Source organism: Sinohyriopsis cumingii, chromosome 7 (assembly GCF_028554795.1).
Source record: "Sinohyriopsis cumingii isolate HCF-2022 chromosome 7, ASM2855479v2, whole genome shotgun sequence".
Taxonomy (NCBI): Eukaryota; Metazoa; Mollusca; class Bivalvia; order Unionida; family Unionidae; genus Sinohyriopsis; species Sinohyriopsis cumingii.
Window position 1 is genome coordinate 95,917,639 of NC_142967.1, and position 24,807 is coordinate 95,942,445.

Below are 24,807 nucleotides of genomic sequence, written 5' to 3' on the forward strand. Positions count from 1 at the left end.
GAACAATACAATTTAAATATACCTAACACTAAGGTCGACAGGGGAAAGCATACATATCACACAACGAATTGTCTCTGCTTCATAATGATTCATGTGGGAACCAAATCTATCAAGTAGTTTAGGAAAGGTAAGCAAATGAATAGACTAGAACCTAGACCTTTACAAAAAAATTCTATAACTGTGACATTGATCTCAAGGTAAATGAAGCAAGCAAACATCTGAGCAATGAATTTCATTGCATGTCATGTCAAATGTGAAGGAGTTCATGAAATATAAGCAATTCATTTGCTGATGTTGATGACAATGCTGCCTGAAAAGAGATGCTATTTCACACTTCCCACGTATGTGGGCTCAACAAGTTTCTTAGTCTTTCTTATATCACAAGCAATTAAAGACATATCATATAATGTCATACTTTTAAAAGGATAAATTACATCGTTCTTCGCTTACCTCTGCTGGAGTTAACTCTCCTACTTTGTCAGGTTTGGGGTATTTTTGACACATTGCAGGTATCCATGCCATCTCACTCTTTTTCTGTAAATCCTTTGTATCCAAGGCTGCCACAGCATAGCCACAAACACCTTCACGGTCTTCCACCACAAAACAGTACTCTGGGCTCAAGGTTACAAGACTTCCAATCAAACGGTCCCCAATCAACAAAGGGTAGTCTGGGAATACTTCTGTGCCATCAACACCATCATCACAAGTCTTCAAACAAATGTCATATAATGCAGACTGAAAGTAAAAAGTTTTAACTACTTAGAATAAATGACTGGTCCAGTAATACGCTTATTCTCCCATTCTCCCCCAAAACAATTTAACATCCAGAATGCATGCTTAAAACTAAACAGTAAACTTATATGTGCTTAAACATTAATATTGAGAAAAACAAATAATCAATGTATAGATGTTGTACAACATATATCCATGCACGCCATTTCTTCCACCACAAGGTCACTCTGGAGGAGCACACTATATGTAAAAATTGAAAATTTCACTTCGGGGGGGGGGATCAACATGTAAAGAAGATGGAAACAATAGTTTGGGTCTTTGGGTGCACTGGATCACAAAAAGTGCCATCCTTTGGTCTCTTATACAAGGAAAAAAAGTAGGTCACAATTTATTAAATTAGGTTAATGTCTTATTCCTCATTTTCTACGGCTCTGATGTATGGCTGCAAATCAGTAACAATTCAAACCAAATCTGCCATTTTATAAGATTAAATACTAAACTAAAATGGTTATTCAGATCAGATAAAAACAGACTGGCACTTTGAGAAGATTATTTTCTAAAACAATATACAACATACATAAGCTGATAATAAAATAATATCAATGAATTTTTACTTTCAGCCATAGGAAACTCTGAAATGTTTGTTTGGTCATTACTAGACACACCTGGTACAACAGTACCCTTTCAAGGGTCAGAAAGATAGCCAAATACACCAATCTCTCTCCAATATTCAGTAAAAAAGAAGGAGCATGCAAAATTTTAAGTGAGGCAAAGAAAATTATAATTTGGTTAGCACCTCATTTGAGAACCAAACAAACCTTAAAAGAATGTCATGTTGACAGATTTCTTGTCATACTGAAATATTCATCTTTTACATTAAAGTGCCCATACACAAGCTCAAAATGCTATAATTCTGTCCAAAATAGTCCGAAACTTGTTAATATTTTATGCCTTGTTAACATTAGCAATGATTCTAAAAAATAACTATTGTTAAATTCACACTTTCTTTACAAAATGAAGTTCAACTTTTATTTGTAAAACGTTGAACTACTTATAAATCACACGTCCCAAATGGAGATGCAGTCCAAAAATTTCAATGAGACATGCTTTGTCATGCCTGTCTTTTATTTAGCAATAAAGCAAAAACCTTCAGTGATGCCAGCAGTATTTAATCTGAAGGGGGATGTCTCCCGGCCCCCTTGTCACCAAAACAAGGGGAAGCACACACAAAAACGAGGTTAGGAGAGAGAATAGCAAGCCACCTTAGTTTATTATTTACCCAACAATAAATTATCCTTCTCTTTCTTCCTGTTCCACTGTTTGATCTCTGCTGTAATCAAAATTCTCACTATATTTTCACTATAGTTGCATAATCATTAACCTTTTGACTGTTTCTTAGCTTAATTCGTTATCTGTGTACAGTTAGTGCTCTGTACAGAGAAACCCCTTTCAATGTCTGCCTTCTGAATGGGCAAATAGATACATAGCTTAACTGGTTTCCACAATTTGGGGACACTGTCCTCTATGGTTGTTTTGTAACAATTTCTGGAGTTTACATGTACTGTCTCATGGATAACTCTGCTCTAAAATATATGTGATACGGTGATTTGGGGTGCTGTGTACAACATCCTAAAATTCCAACAGCCAATTTCTGATGAAAAAGGTACATTTTTCCCACAATTTTGGCAAATGTTACATAAGATACTTCTGATCCTGGTGATGTATTTTAACCATTTGTACAGTTAACAGCAAAATTTTTGAATCTTCTATTCAAATTTTTCTTTCCTCTGTGGCAGTTCATCTAACCCAGCATCTGACATGGTTTTAGTTATTATCCTCCTCTTGGCAAGAAACTTATTCTACCATTCACTTTGCATACAAATGCGAGGCAAGGCAATGAATTACAGAACCCCTCAAGTATACATGCTTATCTTTTATAAATAATTAGCCAGATTTCCAAACATCCTTTTGATTTAAGCTACATCTGCATACTTTGGAATGGGCAGAGGCATTTTGTTAAAAAAAACAGCTCCTTACTTTACTTTTAATTTTTTTTTCTTTCTATGTTCATTTCATCTTATCCTTACTTTAATTTTTACATTTTTTTTCTATGTTCAGTTTATCTTATCACAGTATTTTGTATTTGTGAGTACTCATGTATCAGTTCTTTCCAAGTGCACAGATTCATGAAATCTTTGCATGATTTGTGCAACTGTGCACCCTGGCAGCAATTACTGTGCACAAACTATTTTCCTTCTTCCAGTCAGTGACCTAGGCTTGTGAACATTTGACCCTACAATTGATAAGACTCAAACTAATCCCAAATGAATGCCATCCAAACAATTCGTAACTGTAGATGATGAATAAGTTTATTGTGCAGAATTTTTTTTTTTTTTTTCAGTCAGTGACCTGGACATTTTAACCATAAAATCAGTAGGGATTTTCCTTATCCCAAGTAAGAAATTCACAACGTTTCATGGCTCATACTGCCCAAAACATTTTTAGGATCTTTCCAAATGCTTTTAAGGATCATTTTTTATTTAGGAACTGACCCTTCTCTATAATTAGTGCACCACATGAGCAATGGATGTTAATCCAGGTGGTAACTACCCATGTCATGTGTCATTCAATACACCCAATTTAGCCCATGTTATGTATTTATCTATTCGATAGTTCTTTTAAAATACGTAAATAACTAAACTTCTGAAATTAACAAGTCATATATATATATATTTTGTTAGCAAAAATAATTTGTATTCCCTAAGATAAATTCAAGAGGCTGTGGGAAGAATTCAATGGAGCTTGTCAAGAAATTCAACGAGTTTTCAAGAACAAAACCACTTGTTTAAAATTCATGGAGTTTTCGAGCCAACGTCTCAAATTCAAGACTTATTCAAGGCTGTATGCACCAAGAGTGTTAACTGTACATGGTTAACATCTTCAGTTAGTCTATTGAAACTAATTTCATAACTTACAGCTGGACCAATCAAAAGACAGATCAGCATATAGACAGTATAAACTAATTTCATAACTGACAGCTGGACCAATCAAAAGACAGATCAGCATATAGACAGTATAAACTAATTTCATAACTGACAGCTGGACCAATCAAAAGACAGATCAGCATATAGACAGTATAAACTAATTTCATAACTGACAGCTGGACCAATCAAATGACAGATCGGCATATAGACAGTATAAACTAATTTCATAACTGACAGCTGGACCAATCAAAAGACAGATCAGCATATAGACAGTATAAACTAATTTCATAACTGACAGCTGGACCAATCAAATGACAGATCGGCATATAGACAGTATAAACTAATTTCATAACTGACAGCTGGACCAATCAAAAGACAGATCGGCATATAGTAAGTATAACACAATATGCTCTTTCACATGCAGACATGATTTTGGTATTCCGCAAAAAAAGCTGAAAATCTGAAAGCAAGGTTTGGGGGTCCTCCCCTAACGGGGTCTCAAGAGGCAGCGCCCCTGATCTGACAGTCCAGGTGGCCAAAGGCCCCCGGCCAAAACTGCATTTTACAATCATAAAAAACTGCTCCTGGTGTAACTTAACATTATAATATATGACAAAGTAATAATCTGAAAAACTAACAAACTTACAAAAACTTTTCAACTTGACTTGAATAATTTCACAATATTTATTGTCACATGAATTTGTTCTCCAATACTACTGGTGCTCAAGTTATTTCATGTGCATATCAGTGTTCACATCATAATTAAGTCACAATAATTTCTCAATTTTTGCAGCAATTTTTTTTCTTTCTTTTCATAACAAATCTGTAAAATAAACACCGAAGAACATTAACTATATACAAATAATCCCAAACATGCCACTTGTCTTTTTCTCCAATGGACACAACCTGTTGATATGCCAGTCAAGCTCTTTTTGCAGATTTGGCAAAGATTTCTTTAGACTTCTGTTTTGACAGACTTTTTGGTTCAATGTGCAATCGTCTCTTTTCCTTCTCAATGAGTCTTTTTTCTTTCAAGCTGGTGCTTGCATTGACGACATGCAGTGCACATATTCGGACAGAGAGCTACATCTGTTCTCTCATGCAAGAAATCTTTCTTCTTATAGTAATTAACTGAACTTTTTCCAGATGCCTTCTGAGCTTCAATTTTTCCATATGCACCTTATTTTTGGAGGTGTTGTTCCAAACACATCCAACTGCAATTACATAGAGCAGAGGTCTCAAAATGCCAGTCCTTTGGCATTCAGTTTTCTTATAAACCGACCAAATAAATTTCTGTCGACTTTTCACTCCACCCATTCCCATATGTTTTTTAAACCTTTATCTAAACTTCTCATGTCACGATCTCTCTCAACAACTCGGGATGCTATTTTTTGCAAGCAAGTTTCTTCTTTCCACTGCCATCAGTTTCCATTACACGAAGATTCATTAGATGAATTTAAAATTTTGACCAATTTAGAATACTCTTTACTAGAGTCGCGGGGGCCCCAAGTGTCCGAGTGGTCTAAAACGCTCTTCGTTTTGGATCACTGCCATCTCACCTCTGTCTGCGTGGGTTCAAGTCTCAGATTTGGCCAATGTGGGTATGTGAGAAAGCTTGCCAGTAGCTTCTCAAGGGTCAGTGGTTATTTCTGGGGATTTCCAGGGTTCTTCCTCTACCATTAATACTGGCCACCATGTATAGCCTATGTGTGCTGAAAAATGGCGTTAAACCCTACAACAACAACAACCAGAGTTGTGGGAAAACTAATAAATGGAATGAATCCGTTACAAAGGTTGTTGCAGAATGGGAGCGAACAGACCATTTTTAAAGAACCGAATCAGAGATGATAAAAAAAAACGAACTATATCAAGAAAAATCGGATTCAAGTCGGGAGAAAAGCGGAATTCGTCATTAAAACAGAGAAACATCATGTCTGCACATGGCAAAGCAACAAAAAAAACTTGAACAATGTCCTTAGTCTTACACAACTGGACAGGCAGAGGCACAGACATGACAAGTGATCTCAAATAAATGAGCCAGAAAATTGTACAATATTTCTGCAAACTGCATGAAAATGTGCTAAAGCATCTAAAAATATTTATAAACTTGCATGCCAAATTTCATTTGCCCAAAACATTTTTAATGTGCCAAAAAAAAAACAAAGATTAAAATCATTAACGACCAGAAAGTTTAATGTCAGCTGTATGTGAATACAAATATTCCCATCAAATTCCACTGGTCTACCAGATGTGACTGTTAAAACTATAAACAAAAAAAAATAATCCTCAAAGGCACTAACATGCTGTTAAGTGTTAAAACCATTGCAGATATTCTTTAACAATAACAAAATATTGAAACTAGCTGCTGTGGTACACATACTGGATATCAACCTGTCACCATTTTCATTTAGGACACTAGATATTAGAAGCCTTTCAGGGAAAAAAACAGTGTCTGGTATACAGTCCAACACAATGTGGATAAACATACAAGATATGGCATTCCAATGCCTTGTAGCATTTACCTATTAAAAGTAATTGTTTCCAATGTAGTCACATGGACCATTTCAGATTCTCCGATTTTGCTCTTCAGGTAGTGAGGTAGCAAGTTTATGTCACTACCTTCCACCAACACCCCAACACCCTAATTTTAATGCATATTGACAAATTGGTCGGTGATCACACTTACCATTTTTAAGACATGCAAGTTCTATTTTTGTTCTTTTTAAACATACTTTTACAACATTTTTGCCTATAGGAAATGAGAGCTAAATGCATATGCCAAAGACAAAATGAGGCTGCCAACCCTGGCCAGTATCAAATCAACAACAATGGGATTACAAATCTAATGCTCTACCAACTCAGCTACAGCAAATCCCCAGACATGCAAGAGTAACAAGGAAAGGCCTTTTTAATTTTATGCAACAATACCACCCATCAGTCTCATCCAAAGAAGATGGGTGAAATATCTGAAACTCTGGTCCTAATATAAAAAGCATACTTATGTTCTCAAGTCTATATTTGAACCTCACAGTTGTATGACTATTAATTTATGCACAGATATTAAGGATTGCAATAATTCCTTCATTTATGTTCAAAAAGCACTGGGATGAGAAATCAAAATTACAGGTAGAAAAACACAGACCTGCAGGAATCCACTATCTGAAATACAATAAAATACTCAAAACATTTTGATTTATCCAAACCAACACTGTGTTCTCCAAAGGTTTATAATATACCCAATATCAGATTCAATAATCAGAACCACCAATTACCTAATTACCTGGCACATTCTCAAATACCTGCCAATTCTGGTTTTTGGCTAACAGCATTTCACCAAATTATGTTTAACTTCAATTTAGCACAAGTAAATTGGTTTACCTGAAAAGACAGAGACATAACACTGGAGTGGATCTTGGATGGTCATGGTAGGATTCAAACCAATAACCCACTGATTACAAGTCTAGTTGTGGAATTCTGTTCCTTTCTGCTTCAATTTTGGGGGGTTTAGAGAGGGTGGGGGTGGATATGGTTCTATATACTGTATACCTCAAATAGTCATTATGACAATTACCTCATCTGAGGGCTTATATGGCCTGTATCTGTAGTAGCTCTTTAGTATTTGTTCTGGAGCTCTGATGTAGAACAGATCATGTGCACCACTGATTGGCAGTAATCTCTGAAATTACATAAGAAACTATTTTAAAATAAATCAACACAGTTTAGACGCGCCTGAATGGGACAAAGTCCACTCATTTGCAAGTCGCAATGGCATAGCATTAGCCCTTAGTCAATGGGAACTTAAAAGCTACAGCTGTGAACAATATACATGTTACAGCATGGTAGTTATCATGAACTGGCAATGCATCATGGACAAAAACAAGAGGCAAATCACAACAATTCATCATGCAAACCATACAATTCCTAATGTAATGGCTGCATATTTCAATTACAAGAACTATGGCAATATTTTTCATGAACTGCAACATACTAAACATTTTTTATTTTTTGTCAACAAGCTTTTTTTGAAAATAAAAAATAAAAAAAACAAGACAGTTCCCATGTCAAAGAGAAGGCTGATGCTATTGCAAGTAAGCGCAGACCTGAAAAGAAATATAATCTTTACATGTATGACAGCATTAGCTTTGGAACTGATCTTAATGCTTCAAAATGAATACTTAAATTTTCTTACTGGGGCTCTGTAGTTTAATATTTTCAATATAGGGTGCAGATGGCCAGCTGTCATAGCAGTGTTTGAGCCTTCCTAAATCTCAAGTGTTTCAAATTATTAAAACACTGTAATAAAGGTACACTATTCTGGTCTGGATGATGATACACTTGAAATACTGGCAAAATTTAAAAATAAATTTTGACAGTTTTCACATCTTTAAAAAGCCAAAAGACACCAAAAACAAAAGAAAGGGAGAAAACCTTCTTGCAGCATTTTAATGTTACAAGAATTCACTGGCTATGAAAAAACATTTGATTTTGATTAATTCTTACATCTGTTTAACAGTTTCATCAAGACAAGAATGTGCAGTGCATGTTTTGTGCGCACAGCTTCTGCAAGAGAAAAAATTGTTAACATCAAAAGCATGCTACAGTATGCTCCATGTTAAACTTTACATATCTGTACCTGAACAAATTTCAAACTCTATATATGTGATGAAATGGTTTTAATTTAAAAGCAAGCTGTAGATGACAAATTTTTCATGAGTTTAAATTCACCATCTAATCTGCATTGCTCATTTACATATAAATAAGAACCTTGTAAATTTTGAACAAGTTCATCAATTTCCTTGGAAAGTTTAGCACGTTCATGAACAAAATAGCATGCTTTTGGTACATGTACATTCAAATATGGTTATGCACCCATGCTAGCCAAGAGATGTTTGAAGTAACCTGCAAGATCAGGATCATGAACTTGATTTTCATGAGTATTTACCTTTCGCATAGACTCTACTTGTATGCAACAATTTTGACGCTAGACATCAAAAACATTTCTATTAATCAAGTATTTCGCGTTCAGCTTGATCCATAAATAAGAAACTTGGATAAATGAATAATGAAATCAAAGAATACATGCAGAAATATTAACACTCTCTTGGCACACATGAATGAAGATTAAACGCAGCGCAGACCTGGAAATTAACTACACTTGAGATAAGGAGTTCAAACACTGAAAAGGTACAGAGCATTTCAATATTTAGGCCCTTTGATTATAATCAAAATTATCATCAGGCAGATATAAAGAGATACACATGATGAGTGACATGAACTTCAGTCTTCTACACTTCTACAGCAAGGAAACAGGTTATCAATTCTCAGGAGTGTTGATGTAGTGCAGCGCAGCACAACGTCCTGCTATACATACTTGGAATTCTCCCTGAATACCACCACGGAAGCACCAAGGCTCAAGCTGACCTCCAGAAAACGCATCTCGGTATTCTTTACATGACCCTGTTATGTTAGCAAAAGAAAAAAGGAGAGAGCTGATTAGACGATTTTAAGAAAAACATGAACTACAAAGTTTCTACATTTACAGTTTTAGTTTTTCTTACAGAATATTGCAAAATTTATCTCGACTGTCTTTAACTGTGGTAATTTGTACCTTACAATATAATTATATTTATGTAATGACTGATAGTTTCCATATAATTACAGAAGAACTTGAAATATATTCAACAAGTGGCTTTCGGTAAATTGTGTAAACCTGTATGCAAACTACTACTCTTCTGACTTTAATCAAGGCACATTCAAGGCTACAATGTTTACCAGAATTCCTAAATGTGTACATGGTAAACAGTAATTGAAATGATTCATCCATACTGACTCTAAACTTAACCTTTCCCACAATTTGCATGCTATGTCTTGCTTAACTTGCAACTGTTCCTTTTGCAGCACATTTTTCACTGCTATTGAGATGATAAAGCTTATAAGATGCCACAGGTAAATATGACAATTCAGGTAAAACACCCTTATGATCATCAATTTTACACTTTTAAATATACATTTACATGATGCAAAATCAATAATGCAACAAGCAGCAATGCCTAGATATACACATTTGCAAACACCATATGTACCATGTACATGTTTATTTACACAGTAACCAATTTTATAAATGTTTGCAGACAGTAAACTAAAGCTGTTAACACATGTAAACATTGCAGCCTTAGACACATTTATCCAAAACTCTCCTTTCTGTTTCCTTTGTCATGATTCTGTCTATGATAATGAGTAATCAATCATCTTAAATTTAGAGTTGTCCCAGACAAAGGCTCTTAGAGATTTCCCCATGTAGGCAAAAAATGAAAATACTATGGAAAGACTGACCATCACCTATTCCTATAAGGAAAGATAACTTTGGAACAATCCTCTTTTGCTGAAGACAGTCTCCAAAACATTATACAGGGCTAGAATTTAACTTTTTTTAACTACTTGCCTTATTCATAAGAAAAAAAATTAACCATCAAAAGCAACTGATATAGTCAATTTAGTTTTTAAACTAGTTACTTTGAGATGGATACTTTTAATGTGTCAGTTGCAATTTTTTTATCATTTTGAATATAACAAAACAAAAGTACATGACCTGCTGAATTGATTTTATTGTTTATAATTTCAGCCTGTTTTATGCACATGCCAAAGTATGTATATTTTTGATCATACAAGTTTCTTAAACCCCATCTGCCTCAACAGTATCTCTGGGGAGCCATTTCATTCTGTTTAGACAGGATAATATGCAACAGAAATATCTGATTCACCTACCTATAAAGAACAGAAAAACCACTTCCAAAGCGAGAAATGAAGACTGATTTATACACACATCCAAGTGGGCTCTTTTTTAATCATACAAGATTCAAGAACAATAAGCCTCATGAGTATAATAGGGACATTAATTTTTGAGACAAGATACAAATTATAAAAATATGTCATCTGCCACAATCATCTGAAATAAGTGCAGAGTAATAACTCGCATCTGATTTAAACATACATCCAACTTTGTATTTATAAATCATAAAAGATTCATGAACAATCAGCCTCAGAAGTTTATTAGGGACTGACATTTCATTTTTAAAGATATCATATGACTAAACAAATATGTGTGATCCAACCATCCTACAAAAAAAACACCTGAATATACAGATTTGACCCAGTATCAGACATATCTTTCCCTCTTTGTCAATGAAATACCCGAGAAAGATATCCTGCTTCCAAAAGAATGTATTAAATTCAAGCCCTGACATATTTATTTTCTTTAAACAAATTTTTCACACAAACTGCAGTTTTACATTTGAAAAAATCATTTTAAACTTATGAAGCGCTTCTTCTATCAATAATACATCTGTCAGATTGGCTGACCAGCTTAAGACTGAACTGGTAAATTTTCAGTGAAGCTAAAAGAGAGAAAAAAATTAAGATAGACTGCACAGAGATGCCAGACTGATTTCCTGCATCCATTGCCATTCAGTTCCTCTAGGCTTGATCATTAAGAAAAATTAAAATCTCATGAACTGGCCAAAAGTGGAGACCTTAGACTAGAAAGCCAATAAATTTGAATAAATCAAATAATTAAACGGAGGGTTAACTTGTCTTTATTAACTTGCAACGTGATCTGAGACAATCAAACTTTCTCTAACTTGGAAGTCAATGCCTTTCCAGTTTTCAGATGTTTTCACAAGTATCAGTGCCAGAGAAAGTAATTCCACTTCTGTCATTTATCTTAACATTACATACAAAAAAAATCTCAATGCCAACACAGAAAGAAGACTTCATTTCTAACAGTTTTAAGATGCCATAGCCAATCAGGAAATTCTAATTGTTTAATGTGAAAATTAAAAACTCTAATAAAACAGTTTTTGTGATGAAGTCTATTTTTCCTTCAACCATTACACATTTGAGTGGCTCTTTCCCTGAACCTGACTGACTTGAATGAAAACAAAAACACCTGGAAAGGCAATTTATCCACTATGAAAACTTTAGGTGTCCAACAAGAGATCCCTTTTTGGTGAGCCTTCCTTCATTGTTTTTAAGCAACGTAAAAATCCTGAACACATAGCTTAATTTAGGGACAGACATATAGTCACCAAAGTGATCACTATGTCGAACTTAAACCAAGGCAGGCTCACCAAAAACAGTTTAAAGTAATGTAGACATCTCAAGTTCAATGACAACAGCTGGAAATGTAGTACCATTATGCCATTTTCCACATTTGTATTCGTCTGGACATCATGGGCTCACTGCCATCATCTTCTGTGCCACCAAAATTGTCCATTTAATCACAAAGGTCTATCCAAATTTGCATTAAGTATGATTTTGCCAATGATAAGGATGAACAGGATACTAACAAACTTTATCCTGAACATGGGGGTGGGGGGGGCCACAAAGTGAGCAAACTGGATGTGATTGCATGCCTCCATTACAATAATCAGTTTCTGGATTTAAATAATCAAAACTCAAAACTTGTTTGCAGAACATGTTTGTTCTCCTTTTTCAAAGAATAAATTCTAGAGACAAAACCAAAAGCAAAGAACAATGGCAGTAAGCTATAATGAACTTTTTTATGAAACTTTAGCAAAGGAACTGAATGAAAATTAGTGCATATAAGCATAAACATGATTGTACATCAAAGACAAATGGATGTGAGCATGACTAAGGTTAAAAAAAATTAATAATAATCCAAAGAAATACATACATGATGCTGGTCCTGGAATTGGGCATACTGATACATAAGGGACATGGCCAAGACCTAAAAAGAGATGACAAATGTATATAATTACCTGGACAAAGTCATCTACAAATTACCAACAAATACAGTCGTCATGTTCCATGTACCAGTTTTCTATAAATAATAAAGTATTAAACAAGACCCAAAATGCTCACCTTGCTGACATTTACCAAATAGTCAAAACAAACTAGTCACTAAAATGCATTCTACATAAATTTCTGCCAATGCCGTTGATTGTATATGTTATGGAAACAAATGCTAAAAGTTTCTCTAGAGTTCATAACTTCATCTCCACCTGAAGGCACAATAGCATCATTTGTCCAATATTAAAAGCCCTCTACTGCCAAGAAACATTCTATCAAACTTAGTTTACAATCTATTCAGCAGGTTTTTTTAAAGTGATTAAGTGACATAATTGGCTCTCTATTTATTTTGTAATGGTGACCATATCTGATAGTCTATTAGCATTGTCGGTATCAATTTTAAGGCCTTCAGCTACGACACTTTCAGTTACATCTGGTCAAATTCTTTTGTGCAACTTTCATTAGGTCATTAAAGGTTTTTCTTGTTTTAGTAAGAGCAACTGTATTTGACAGCAGACTCATGCTTTCTTTCAAATTCCATCTTTTCTAACCAACTGTTTAATGTCATTTAAAGAAATTTTAAATTTTAGTAATGGAACTATATTTGATGTCATTTGTACAAAATGAATGCTCTTAATATCTGAATGAATTTGCAGATAGGGTAAAATTATTTTAAAAAAGCAGTAATCTTTTTAAAGGTTATTTTTTTAGTACCAGCAGCCACATTTGATGGCAGATCAAAATCAAATCATGCCAAAATTCTTTCAGTCAAATTTTGTCCAATTCTGTTCAATGGTTTTCAAAAAGCTGCTGAAAGCTTTTCTACGTTTTGTAACAGTGGCCCTATTAGATGTGTCAGCAACCACTGAATAAATCTCAAAGGCCTTGATATCAGAATGCTCCCTGAAAATCGCATGCAAATTAATCAAACAGCTCTTGAAAAGTTATAAATGAAAAAGCTAAATGGGCGACAGATGACATCTCAAGTGCCATACCCCATTCAACTGTGGACAGCATCATTTGTACAAAAACTGAAAGGCTATCATGTCAGGATGCTTTCTGTCAGTGATGGTTTAAGTTGATGGAGTTGTTTTTTTTTAAAAATGTCACTTCCACATATCGGTTTTCATCATTAGGTATGAAGATATTTGATCACATACTGACATAATTTTTGTACAAACCTGACAGGATTTCTTTCATAGATGATTTATACCAATTGGTCATACTCTAATCAGCAGTTTGAAAGTCTCTATGCCAGAGAGACTTTTGTAAAAACTGGTTAAGTTTTACTTGAATTGCTTGTTAGATAAAATCATGTACATGTTTTTCTATTTTTAGTAGCAGTGGCCATATTTAAAGGTGGATCTTCGATGTTTCTATAAACATGACCAAATCCAAGTAAGAATGCTTTCTGTCAAATGCTATAAATTTCTGTATGGCTGTTTTGGAAAGTCATTATATGGTTCTTCTATTTTTAATAATGGCAGCCGTATATCATGACTGATCAGTATCATTTAAACAAATTAAAAGATGATGCCAGGATGCACTCAAAGTTTGACAAATCAGATGGGTGATTTTTGAGAAGTTACTAAAGGTTTTCTATTTTTAGTAATTGTAGTCATATTGAATGATGGACTGGTATCTATGTAACTCAAGTCATAAATGCCAGAAAATCATGTGCAAAGTGGTCATGCAGATTTTATGAATAATCTGAAAATAGCCATGGTAAATATGTAGACAACAGATGACGGATAATGGACCACATCATAAATACACTTGGCCTTTCAGCCAGATGAGCTAAAAAAATCAGCTAAAACCTTTAGAGTATTTCATTTGCCAGCAATATTTTAGACATTTCACAGGATCAATAGACCAATCCATTAATTCAAAATTATGTAGATGTGTAATGTTTGACATGAATTACATTCTGAAGTTAATTTGTATGAAAATACAGAATTTTGACTGAAATGGTACTAGATCTTTACTGTCTGAACATTTGCTCTACATAAAATTACCTAATACATGTCATCATTTGAAAATCTCTGAAGAACATATCTCTGTTCGTCTTTTGGGAAAAACTCACCTAGCCACTGGACATAAGCACTGCATGATTGGAGAACACCAACCAGGTCCCACAAGTAGACAAAGAAGTAGTACATAATTGACTGATTGGGAATCTTGTGCAGAGCATCAAACAATTTGTTGATTCTTGCAACATTAGCTTGAAACTTCTTAGACTTTTCCATCCACTCCGCCAACTGCAAAACAAGTACCTTTATGACTCTGTCAGCTTATCTGTCCTACATCTGGTTTGAAACTCTGCTGCAAATTGCTCAACATAAATATGCCCATGTATGTTTCAGAAAAGATTGTGGCAAAAATTATTTTGCTTGTATTCCAACTAAAAAATACCAGTAAAAGTCTACTCAAGATAACTCAACTTTGCACAACAAAATTTAGACATTCTATGAACAATTATATAACAAAAAATAAAGTCATTGCTAAACTCAGTGCTAAAGCATACATGCCAACCCCTGGCGAGGAAAAAGTGTAATACAAATAGACAACAAAATAAAAGAGTAATCTGAGCAGAAAAAAGAATAATCAACAAATAATGATACAAATTCAATGACCATATGTACAAAATGATTTTTTTTTACCCTCTCTGGTCTTTTAACATAAATTACTGCTTCAAGTTTTCATACATAGCACTTTTAGATTTAAAAAAACAACTGACTCTCATGTTGCATTTCAAAACACTTTGTACCAACTGAGACTATGAATACTTTGCACACCAGTAGAGCACTAAGTACTAGATTACTGAGCCTGGATCTGAATTCAGTTTTATTTTTGTTAACAAAACTGAACAATCTCTCACAGCGAGCATTTGAATGGTAAAAAACAATATTCCTTTCATAACCTGACAAAGAGGAGGAAATTTATATCTTCCAGTTATTGGGTCTTTTAGCTAGCTGGGAAATAAGATGAAAAAAAATCAACTGTCTGCATGAAGTACATTGTCAGGTAGAATGCCAACTTGATACTTCAGGCATTCTCCTTCTAATTTATTGGCAGCCTTTCATGCAGCAAGGTGCATCAAATGACAGACAACCTGTGCTGTACACTGATGAGACATTTTTCAAAATATAGAATACAACTCCTTTATGAATTCCAGTCATTACTGACACATTATCAGCTGAAAACCCCATAAGTTCTGCCAATTTATATTATGTTTATTCAAAGCATTATCACACAAAGCAAATTTGTTTTCTAGAGTGGAATCTACTGTTAATTCTGGTAATGAAATAAGAGCACTCTGTCTTCGCCCTTTTCATTGTCAAAGTCTCTTAAACAGACTGAGTACAACGTTTTGTCATCATAATCACTACTTCCATCTGTGGCAATACTAAATGACCCAATTTTCATGGCTTCTGCAATTTTAAGTGAAGTATCTCAGCTAAACACCGAACAACATTAGATGATTTTGCTCTTGCACATGCATATATTCTGCAATTTTGAAATCAGGAAACATCCATTTGAACAAAAGGCCAACAGAGTCTTCTACCGCTAGGGGTGGTCCATGTTCAATTAAGAATTCGTTAAATAACAGCTCTGCAATTATAACAATCGTGTCCACAATTGAGTTTTGCTGTAAAAAAAGAAGTTTCCTTAGTACTGGAGTTAGTATGACAAGCTAATTCAAGGTTTCTTTAGTTTTCAAGTGTTGCTCCACATCAAATTTACCACCACAAATAATATTAAAATCCTTTCCACACAGCCTGCAATGGGTGTGAATCTGCCCTAGAATGGAACGCAGTATTATGCAATTCATGTATTCATCTCTGAATCGGTTTTTCGTCTTTATTTAATCCATATGTGAAATTATTTGAAAAACATATTTGCTCTAGCACACGCATCAACTAGAATAAATCTGATGACTTTTAGTGCCCAATATCTACAGACTGGTTCTATACTAAATATGAATTAGAACAAAGAATCTGCAAGCAAAGATTAAAAATTAGAAAACCAGTTTGTTCTCTCCAAACTAAGCCATACAACTGCAATAAAAAGAATCAGAGGTCAAAAGTTTGAAAATAGAAACCAGCATGTTTCTTGGAAATAGGACAGATGCTATAAATAGAACATAATACTGTTAGGAAAGTGCATGCAAGTCTACAGACAAGCATACTCTTATGTCTTAGTTACGAAGTAGCCATCTTTTGTATTCAGTCTGTGGGATTAATGGGATGTTAATAAAAATGAGAAAACAAATTATTTTTTGGGAGGGGGATATACCAAAATTGCATAATCCACATACATTTACGATTAAGGCGCAATTTAGTGGAAAAAAGCGTAATGGTTGGCATGTATGCTAAAGTAATCTGACAGCCTGATGCATCTATAATTTCAGATTGGACCACTCCAGTATTCTCAGCGAGGTGCCCACTGAGCATGTCGAAAAAAACATTTGTGCAAGAAAACTTGGATCATGTTGATGAAATGTGGAAATTTATTTTCAAGATGTTGAAAGACAAATTATTAATATTTATCAGCATGCATGTCCCTATTCTTATTAAAAGCTGTAAGCTTTGATTTCAAAGTGAAGTATGTGATATGGAACAGATTGCACGTGTTACTGTACCTATTGCTCACATAGCTTTAACAGACATATGATTCTAAAATACCTTTTTTTGACAGTTATGTACCTGAGTCAGAACTAGTCTACTGAGAACTGGAACTTTTCCAGCTATTGTTGCAACCACTAAAAAAGATGCATGGCTACTAAATGGGATTAAGGCTAGCATTTATACACAAGCTGTTGACTGATACCTTTATTATAACCTGAGGAGTTTAGGCCAAATATAGGACTTTTTTCTTAGAGATTATAAGTAATAAAGGAATCAAACATGGTCATGTTGGCTTTTGAGTCTTTAATTAAAAATTGGCCATCCTTTAGCAGAACTGAGATAAAAAGGAAAGACCTACTAAAAATGATCTGTAAAAACACTTAAGTATTTTTATTTTAAAATGGTTTTATTTAATTTCCTTTGTACTGTTCAAGATGTTTCAAATTACAGTTTAATAATTCAGCTGTCCCTTGCTCACGCTTAAAATAGCACAATGAAACTGGTTAAGCATATTAAGCAGCACCTATGAATAAAATTAAACGTGTAAACTGCATAAATCAAGACATGCTTCAGATGCTAATGAACTAAATACTGTTGATCCATTGAGTAAGAAGGACACTAATAGAGCAATTAGATAACTGCTGACATTGGGAGCTGGAGAAAAACTTTGCTTCACCTGAAATTGTTTGAAATCCAAATAAACATACCAATCAATTTATAATGATTTTGTTTTTCATTTCATATTTGAAGTGTATGAACTGCAACACTGTGAGACTTAAAATATTAAAAAAGGTCAATTTTGGGCATATGGAAATTGTAGTCTGGACTAGTATAATTTGAATCAGGGCTTGCGATTTGTTTTAGTCACCAGCCCTGGGCCCATGCCTAAACATTTTTCTTTCAGCAATGCAAGTCCATAAATCATGCCCAATAACTATGTAGTTTTTAAAAATAACAATAACATTGATAATATCAACAACAACAAGAGTTTAGTGGATTTATGTATCTCAACTGCATTCCTTACCATCATGTATCCCCAAAGGTATCACTTGCATACATTAACAGAAAACTTTGACAGAATCAGCTGATGTGGGTCCAATGGTAATCACCTTTCCAGCCATGTGACACAAGATCAACACTGATGTCCACTTATTGTAATAGTTGTCTTTCCTGACCTTTTTTCCCCCCAAGAATCTGAATATTCCTTTTTATTCTTCTGTATTATTACAACTTTTTAAGAGGTTTATTGTCTTTCATCCTCACGTCACTTGTTGGATGCCATTTTTAAAAAAAGCAACAGATTGATTTTCTTTCCCAACTTATGACATACTCAAATCAAGGTATGATGTCCACTTAACAAAATAGACACCCTTCCCTACTTTTTTTTTAAAACCAAGAATCAATAAGAGGTTAAATGTCCCCTTTGTCCTGATAAGTTATGTGTTGGATGCCATTTAGAAAATAACAGCATGATCATACAGATACTTAGCATCACAAAATATATTCAGTTTATAGCTTCGGAAAGACTCCAATATAGTCTGGGTTCCAAGACAAATTCCACTGAATCTATTATGAAACCTAGATCTAAATAAAACACAGACAAGCCAGTATCCAGATTTTACCACAAACAATTGTATTTCCGTAATTTGTGATTTTATTCCTCAAGGCTATATTTTAAAGGCCATTTCCGTAAGACTTATGGCAAAGAGTTAGCAGGTCTGGTGAGACTGCCTTACCAGCTGCTTAAAAAAGACATTGATTTTGATATACTACTCCCTTCTTCTAACTTGTTGTCCATTGGAGCCAGACTATACAATCTTACATAAGATATATATAACATTGCCACGAACTAATAAAATGCTAACCACAACAATATTCAACTTATAAAAGGGATTATTTTATAATGAAGGGTCTTATAATGCGTATAATAATGGAGTGCTGTAACAATAATAATAATGATAATAATAATAATAATAATAATAATAATAATAATAACAATAATAATAACCTCTGGATCATTGCCTTTTTCATTGCTATTTGCAACAACAAAAGCGTTGCTCCTCAGCCAGCTCAGGTCATTCAACATCTGTGTTGCTTGTGTACCATATTCAAAAGGTAAATAAAACAAACTTATTAAAAGTTCCAGATCATCTTTTGTAACAAGTTCTTTTTCCTGTGAAGTTGTAGTTTCTACATTATCCATTCTGTTTTCAAGTCCCACCTCAACTTGCATTAGACTGTCCAATGATGGATTTTTATGAAGATTTTGTTCCACTTTATCCTCACTGTTGATACCTGGAACTGGAGAAGGTAAACATTCCATAGGTTCCAGGTCATGTGTTGATGATACCTCTGATTCAGAATCAGAAGACGAAGGACTTGGATCAACAAGACTGTTGACTAATGTTGTGGTCACTGGTTGAAGGAAGGAAACATTCTCAATTGGCAAGGTGCAGGCAGTAAGAGGTGCGTCTGTTGGAATCGTATCAGAACATGGAGGAACTGGCACAGGAGGGGTTACAATTGGAGTGGTTGGAATCAGTGGTACCTGAGCAAGTTCCTGAATTAAGGGTTTGCTGGAAGTGACAATCTTCTGGGACTTTCTTTCTATCTTAAATTCCTCCAACCAGTCATTAATGGCAACTCTCAAAGCCAACTTAGGTTGGTAACGTGTATCCAAGGATACAAGTCCTTCTTCAGTGTCTGTTTCAGTTTCTAATTTAATATCAGAAACTACTGGACTCAGGCGGTTCTCTGTAAAACAAACGAGTAAGTAATTTAATGGTCAGATTTCTGTAAAATACTTCATAAATGAATGACAATTATTGCATCAAAAGTTACAAGACAGGTAGCATCTCTATTGTGCAGGTGACAAAAGGTGAAAAGAGTAAAAAAACACAGGTATTCTAAATTATCTTTATAAACAAATACACTGCAGGTGGATTTTGAACATGAATGATGATATAACTTCCTTCATCACTGACCAGTATTTTGCTGCCAATGTTAGCACAATTAATTTTGTTTTGCCCTTATCAAGTCAATAGAAAACCTTTTGCAAAGATGTTTCTCTTAAATATCGTCTGCACTATTTAAGATAATTCTATTGAAACATTCTATTATAATTATGCATCAAATTTATGTCAAAAATAATTTGTCTCATGGCTAAATAGCACGACTGGCCTTGTCTACCATATTTACTGTATATATTAGTATATATTTAGACACCATATTTCTTGGGACAACATCAATTTTTAAAGTAATTTTTTTTGTGCACTATGTTCTGAGACACAGTATTTTTTTTTTCAAGTCGTAAGTTGTTGGAAACCTTTAAAACAATTCGAAAATTACATATCAAGACATGCCCTCAAACTTAAATTTTATTAAAGTAAACTTTTTTAACAAAATGCAGTCTGTTGTTTATTTACATTTTTCTTCCTAACAGCAAATTTGCCAAGAATAAGAGTTCAGGTAAGAATGAATTGTTTGTGAATGAGTTAAACTTTTTCTGATTTAAGGTTGAGCCAAGTTTCTTCTTGATGAAATGCTAAGGTTTATTTGCTCATTACACGATTTATTTGGCCAAATGACTTCTGATGAACAGAGAAGAAACTATACATTGTGATTAATTGTAGCTGATATGAATGCCTAGATTACAATATTGTAATTACAAATAGGTGATAAGGCCAATATACATTGCTGTTGTAGGGTTTAACGCCATTTTTCAGCACACGACAGGCTATACATGGCAGACAGTATTAATGGTGGGAGGAAGAACCCGGGAAAACCCCAGAAAGAACCACCGACCGAACATACTGGCAAGCTTTCTCACATACCCACATTGGCTGAATCCAAGACTCAAACACACGCAGACAGAGTGTAATGACCAAGATACATAGTGTAATGACCAAGATGGGCACAAACCTTATGTACTTAAGTAAAAATAAGAGAGAGAATGTATGAATATATGGACAGAGAGATTTATGGATGAAAGCTACTGAGCTACCAGTATACAGAGATGGTAGAGAGTGATAGATAAACATGCTATTTTCAAACCGAAAATCTTGTATTTACACAGCAGAGGTATTCAACAAAATCCAAGTACTGCTGAACAAACTTGAATGCCTCTACTATATTTAAATCCTTCAAGCTGTCAACATTCTCAATCGCCCACTCAATCAAAGACATCATTGCTGTCAAGTATTTTTTCCATCTCTAGTCATAATCCGCTATCAAATCTCAATATACTCTTTCAGAGCATTTTAGCAATTGGATATATTTAGTTAAATACATACAACACCACAGCTCCATTCTACTGGCTGATTAAGGAATATAATCCAATCAATCAAGCTCTTTGAACAAAACAAAGAGCAATCGTTAAGGTTGATTTGATTAAACTATTCCAAGTGCTTGAACCAATAAATAAAAGTATAAATTGCTTAGGGCTATTTCCAGTAAAACATATATCCCTCCCGGGGATGGCACTTCAAAAAAACTTCTGTAGGAGGTTGTGTTTCAAACTATTCTGATTCTGACAGTGGAAGGTTGGTTAGGAGAATCACATCTGTTGTGGGTTGTGTTAACAAAATGAGAAATCACCGGTGGGGTTTTCAGAACAACAAAAAAAAAAACCAAAAAACCACCAACCCAAATTGGTTGACTTGCGACAAAACCTCTGTGAGATGAGCAAGTGATGTAAAAGCAAGCACCTCAGTACACTTGGGTACATGAAGCCTTTGTTGATTTGATGTTTATCTCATCCAGCCGAAGCCATTTAGACATGAGATCTCAGGTTTTGGTAGATCATTATGGCCTTTACACTATTTTCCGATGAAGACTACTTACGGCAGCCAGTTTTACTGCTGAAGAAAATCAAAGTACTTTTGAGACACCAAACACCAATTATGTAGAACCACTGACCTTCCATAAGTAACTGACAACATTCTCATTTACACACTGAAGGCAAGTAATTACATGACAAGCATCTTGTACCACTCGGCCATGGAAGCCACTCAGATCTGTATCACAAGACAAGCATCTTGTACCACTCTGCCATGAAAGCCCCTCAGGCCATAGGTATAAGTCTCATATGAAAGACCAGAAGTGGGAGACAGAACCTGTGACAACTGGATTGAAAGTGCAGAATGTTACTGCTAGGCCATCAGTGATTATGATGATGCTGTTGATAATGCAGTTAACTGCAATGACATTGATTTTACAAGTACTCTGGGAAAAATGATACCATGACTTTCATCAATTGTTTTAAAACCTAATTAATGAAATAAAAATGTTTGACTTGCTATATTTCTTTTGTTTTTTTTTAAACTTTATATTAGTCTTGCAACAAGCATAAAAATAAGACACTGGTAACTGAAATATATGTTCTTACAAGAAATGATACAGTGTAAAAGTAGGTAGAAATAATGCAACATCACTTCCACAGACATTAATGTTTTTTTTTCTTCTGACAAATCATGTATTATAAGTTTACCAAAACATTTATTGAAAAAAATAGTAACAAGGAATTATAGCATCTGACCACACATTTAAAGCAATACAAGATTTAATATTATTCTAATCAAAAGCAGCATGCCTGAGAACAAAGAAAAATAGCAAAACATAGTGTTCGCCTTAGTAAACACACAGTTTAGTAAGGATACAAAATTCATGATGTCTGTATTAGAATAGAAATCCCTATTATAAAATCTGTACTCCTGGATTTAAATTAGTAGGTATTAAGGGACTGATCAATGACATCTACAAATAATAAGCCACCATGAAAATTTGTGATTTCACAGTATCAGAGACATACATGGCTGACAAACAAACAAAAGGACAAAAGATTGATTATAATGAATGAATACAAATAAAAATATGCAGTAGATTATATGATCTATACGAATTCAGTAGATTACCTCCAGCCAGCTGTCATTTAAATCGCTTCTGTCCCCAACCCAATATTAAAATTGCTTCAACTGCCCACTAACCCACAGCCAGAAATTATGTTTAAAAAATATGCTTCTGTAGGGGGGAGTGTTTTTTATTAAAACATATGTGATGGTGGATCATATTTTTTTTAATTGCTTTAATTGCTTCTGTTGTGGGTTGGTTGAATTTGAAAGTGCCTTCCCCCCGGGGTATATGTTTTACTGGAACAGCCCTTATTCAAACACTGAGGGCTGAGGTTTTTTATAACTGAACTCATGTCCCTGCCCCTGTCAATTACCTGTAATAATGTCTTTCTTGACTCCCTTCGCATTTGACCTGTTCCACTGACCCATTGTATGTAGAGCTATGTAATTGGCTTCAAATTCACAATTTGGATTTGTCATGACTCCACGTAGGTATGGTATTATCTCAGGGGAGCGACCATCATATGGACCCAAAAAAATTCTTCTAGGATCATAGTCATTAGCATGGATATTGTCCCAGATAACTGGGGGTCTTCTTATGACAGCAGTTACCTCCTCAATTTCCTGGATAACTATGTGCTTGCTGATTACCTTGGATCCTGCATTAAGAAAAAGATAGAGATTACGATCACAAGATCAATGACTCTACTGACTCTTTTTACTGCATGAATGACTAGAAATTTAACTGAATGAACCAAACTGAACTTGCAAATTCTATCATATCAAGGGTTAAAACAAGTTAATCTGCCAGTTCATCTGTACACAAAATTTTAATGACAACCACCATGACCATAAAATTGAAGCCAGTTATTAAATCTACTTAAAGTGAAAAGTAACTATTGAACTGGTATGGCCACTGCATGTAGAAAAACATAAAAGGTGGGTTTATAATAAGCATTAAAGAAATCTTTTCTCTTCAAAAGTTATGAATGAAAATAAAATCCTTGCATTTTCCTTGAAATCACCCAATGGTCTCCATACTCACCAGTCCACATTATGTTGATGGGTGGTAAAAGTTTGGATCCAATGGTGTTCAGGTATCCAGATGATGTCAAAGTTGGCATAGCTCTTGCAGTGCAGTACTCTGTTGAACAAAAAAAGAGGATTTAGAGATCCATCAAGCAAAATAGAGAAGACCTTCCTACCAAAGCAAAACAGGAGGTATTTCCTGAGAGAAATTAAGATGTGGATGTGAAGGTACACATCCTGAATACTGATGAAGACCACCCATTCTGAATGCATTCCTCCAACAGAAATCTGTTTTGGAAGGAATGTCTTGAACTAGATGGGAATTTCCCCCCGTTCTTGGTTTAATGAAAATCTGGGAGAAGACAGCCAGAGATTTGTCTTTTGAAGGCCTCTCCACTGCACCCTTGAGAAGGCCAATTAATCCGAGTCAGCTAGATGATTTCTGTTGAAATTTCCTCTAATGCACTTGATAGTGTGTGTTATAAAACAATGGTTCAATGGTTTCTCTACTGTTTATATGTTTACCCATATCCAATGGCACATCAAAATCATTTGTCCAATATTCAATGGCCAAGATGTTGCATATCATAACTGGTCAAATTCTGATTAGCAGTTTATTTTTATAGATAAAGTTGCATAAATATGAAGATTGGCATCATCTGTTCAAATCTTAAAGCCCTTTATGTCATCAGTCTTACCGTGAAGTTTGGTAAAATTCTGTTTAGCAGTTTTTCAAAAGTTGTTTAAATACATTTCTATTTTTTTAGCAATAGTGGC

The 24,807-nt window shown here is 34.5% G+C and overlaps 1 protein-coding gene across 1 annotated transcript in view; it reads right to left on the bottom strand.

Annotated features, from left to right (window-relative positions):
• Positions 1-24,807, bottom strand: part of LOC149795759 (protein O-GlcNAcase-like) — a 59,445-nt gene that overhangs the window by 7,376 nt on the left and 27,262 nt on the right. Inside the window, exons 6-13 of the mRNA XM_089965665.1 lie at positions 24,047-24,145; positions 23,376-23,660; positions 19,161-19,906; positions 14,608-14,782; positions 12,409-12,462; positions 9,088-9,173; positions 7,288-7,392; positions 451-735 (exon numbers count right to left, since the gene is read on the bottom strand). Of these exons, the coding sequence (XP_089821791.1) occupies positions 451-735; positions 7,288-7,392; positions 9,088-9,173; positions 12,409-12,462; positions 14,608-14,782; positions 19,161-19,906; positions 23,376-23,660; positions 24,047-24,145 (1,835 nt within the window). The remainder of the gene's footprint in view (positions 1-450; positions 736-7,287; positions 7,393-9,087; positions 9,174-12,408; positions 12,463-14,607; positions 14,783-19,160; positions 19,907-23,375; positions 23,661-24,046; positions 24,146-24,807) is intronic.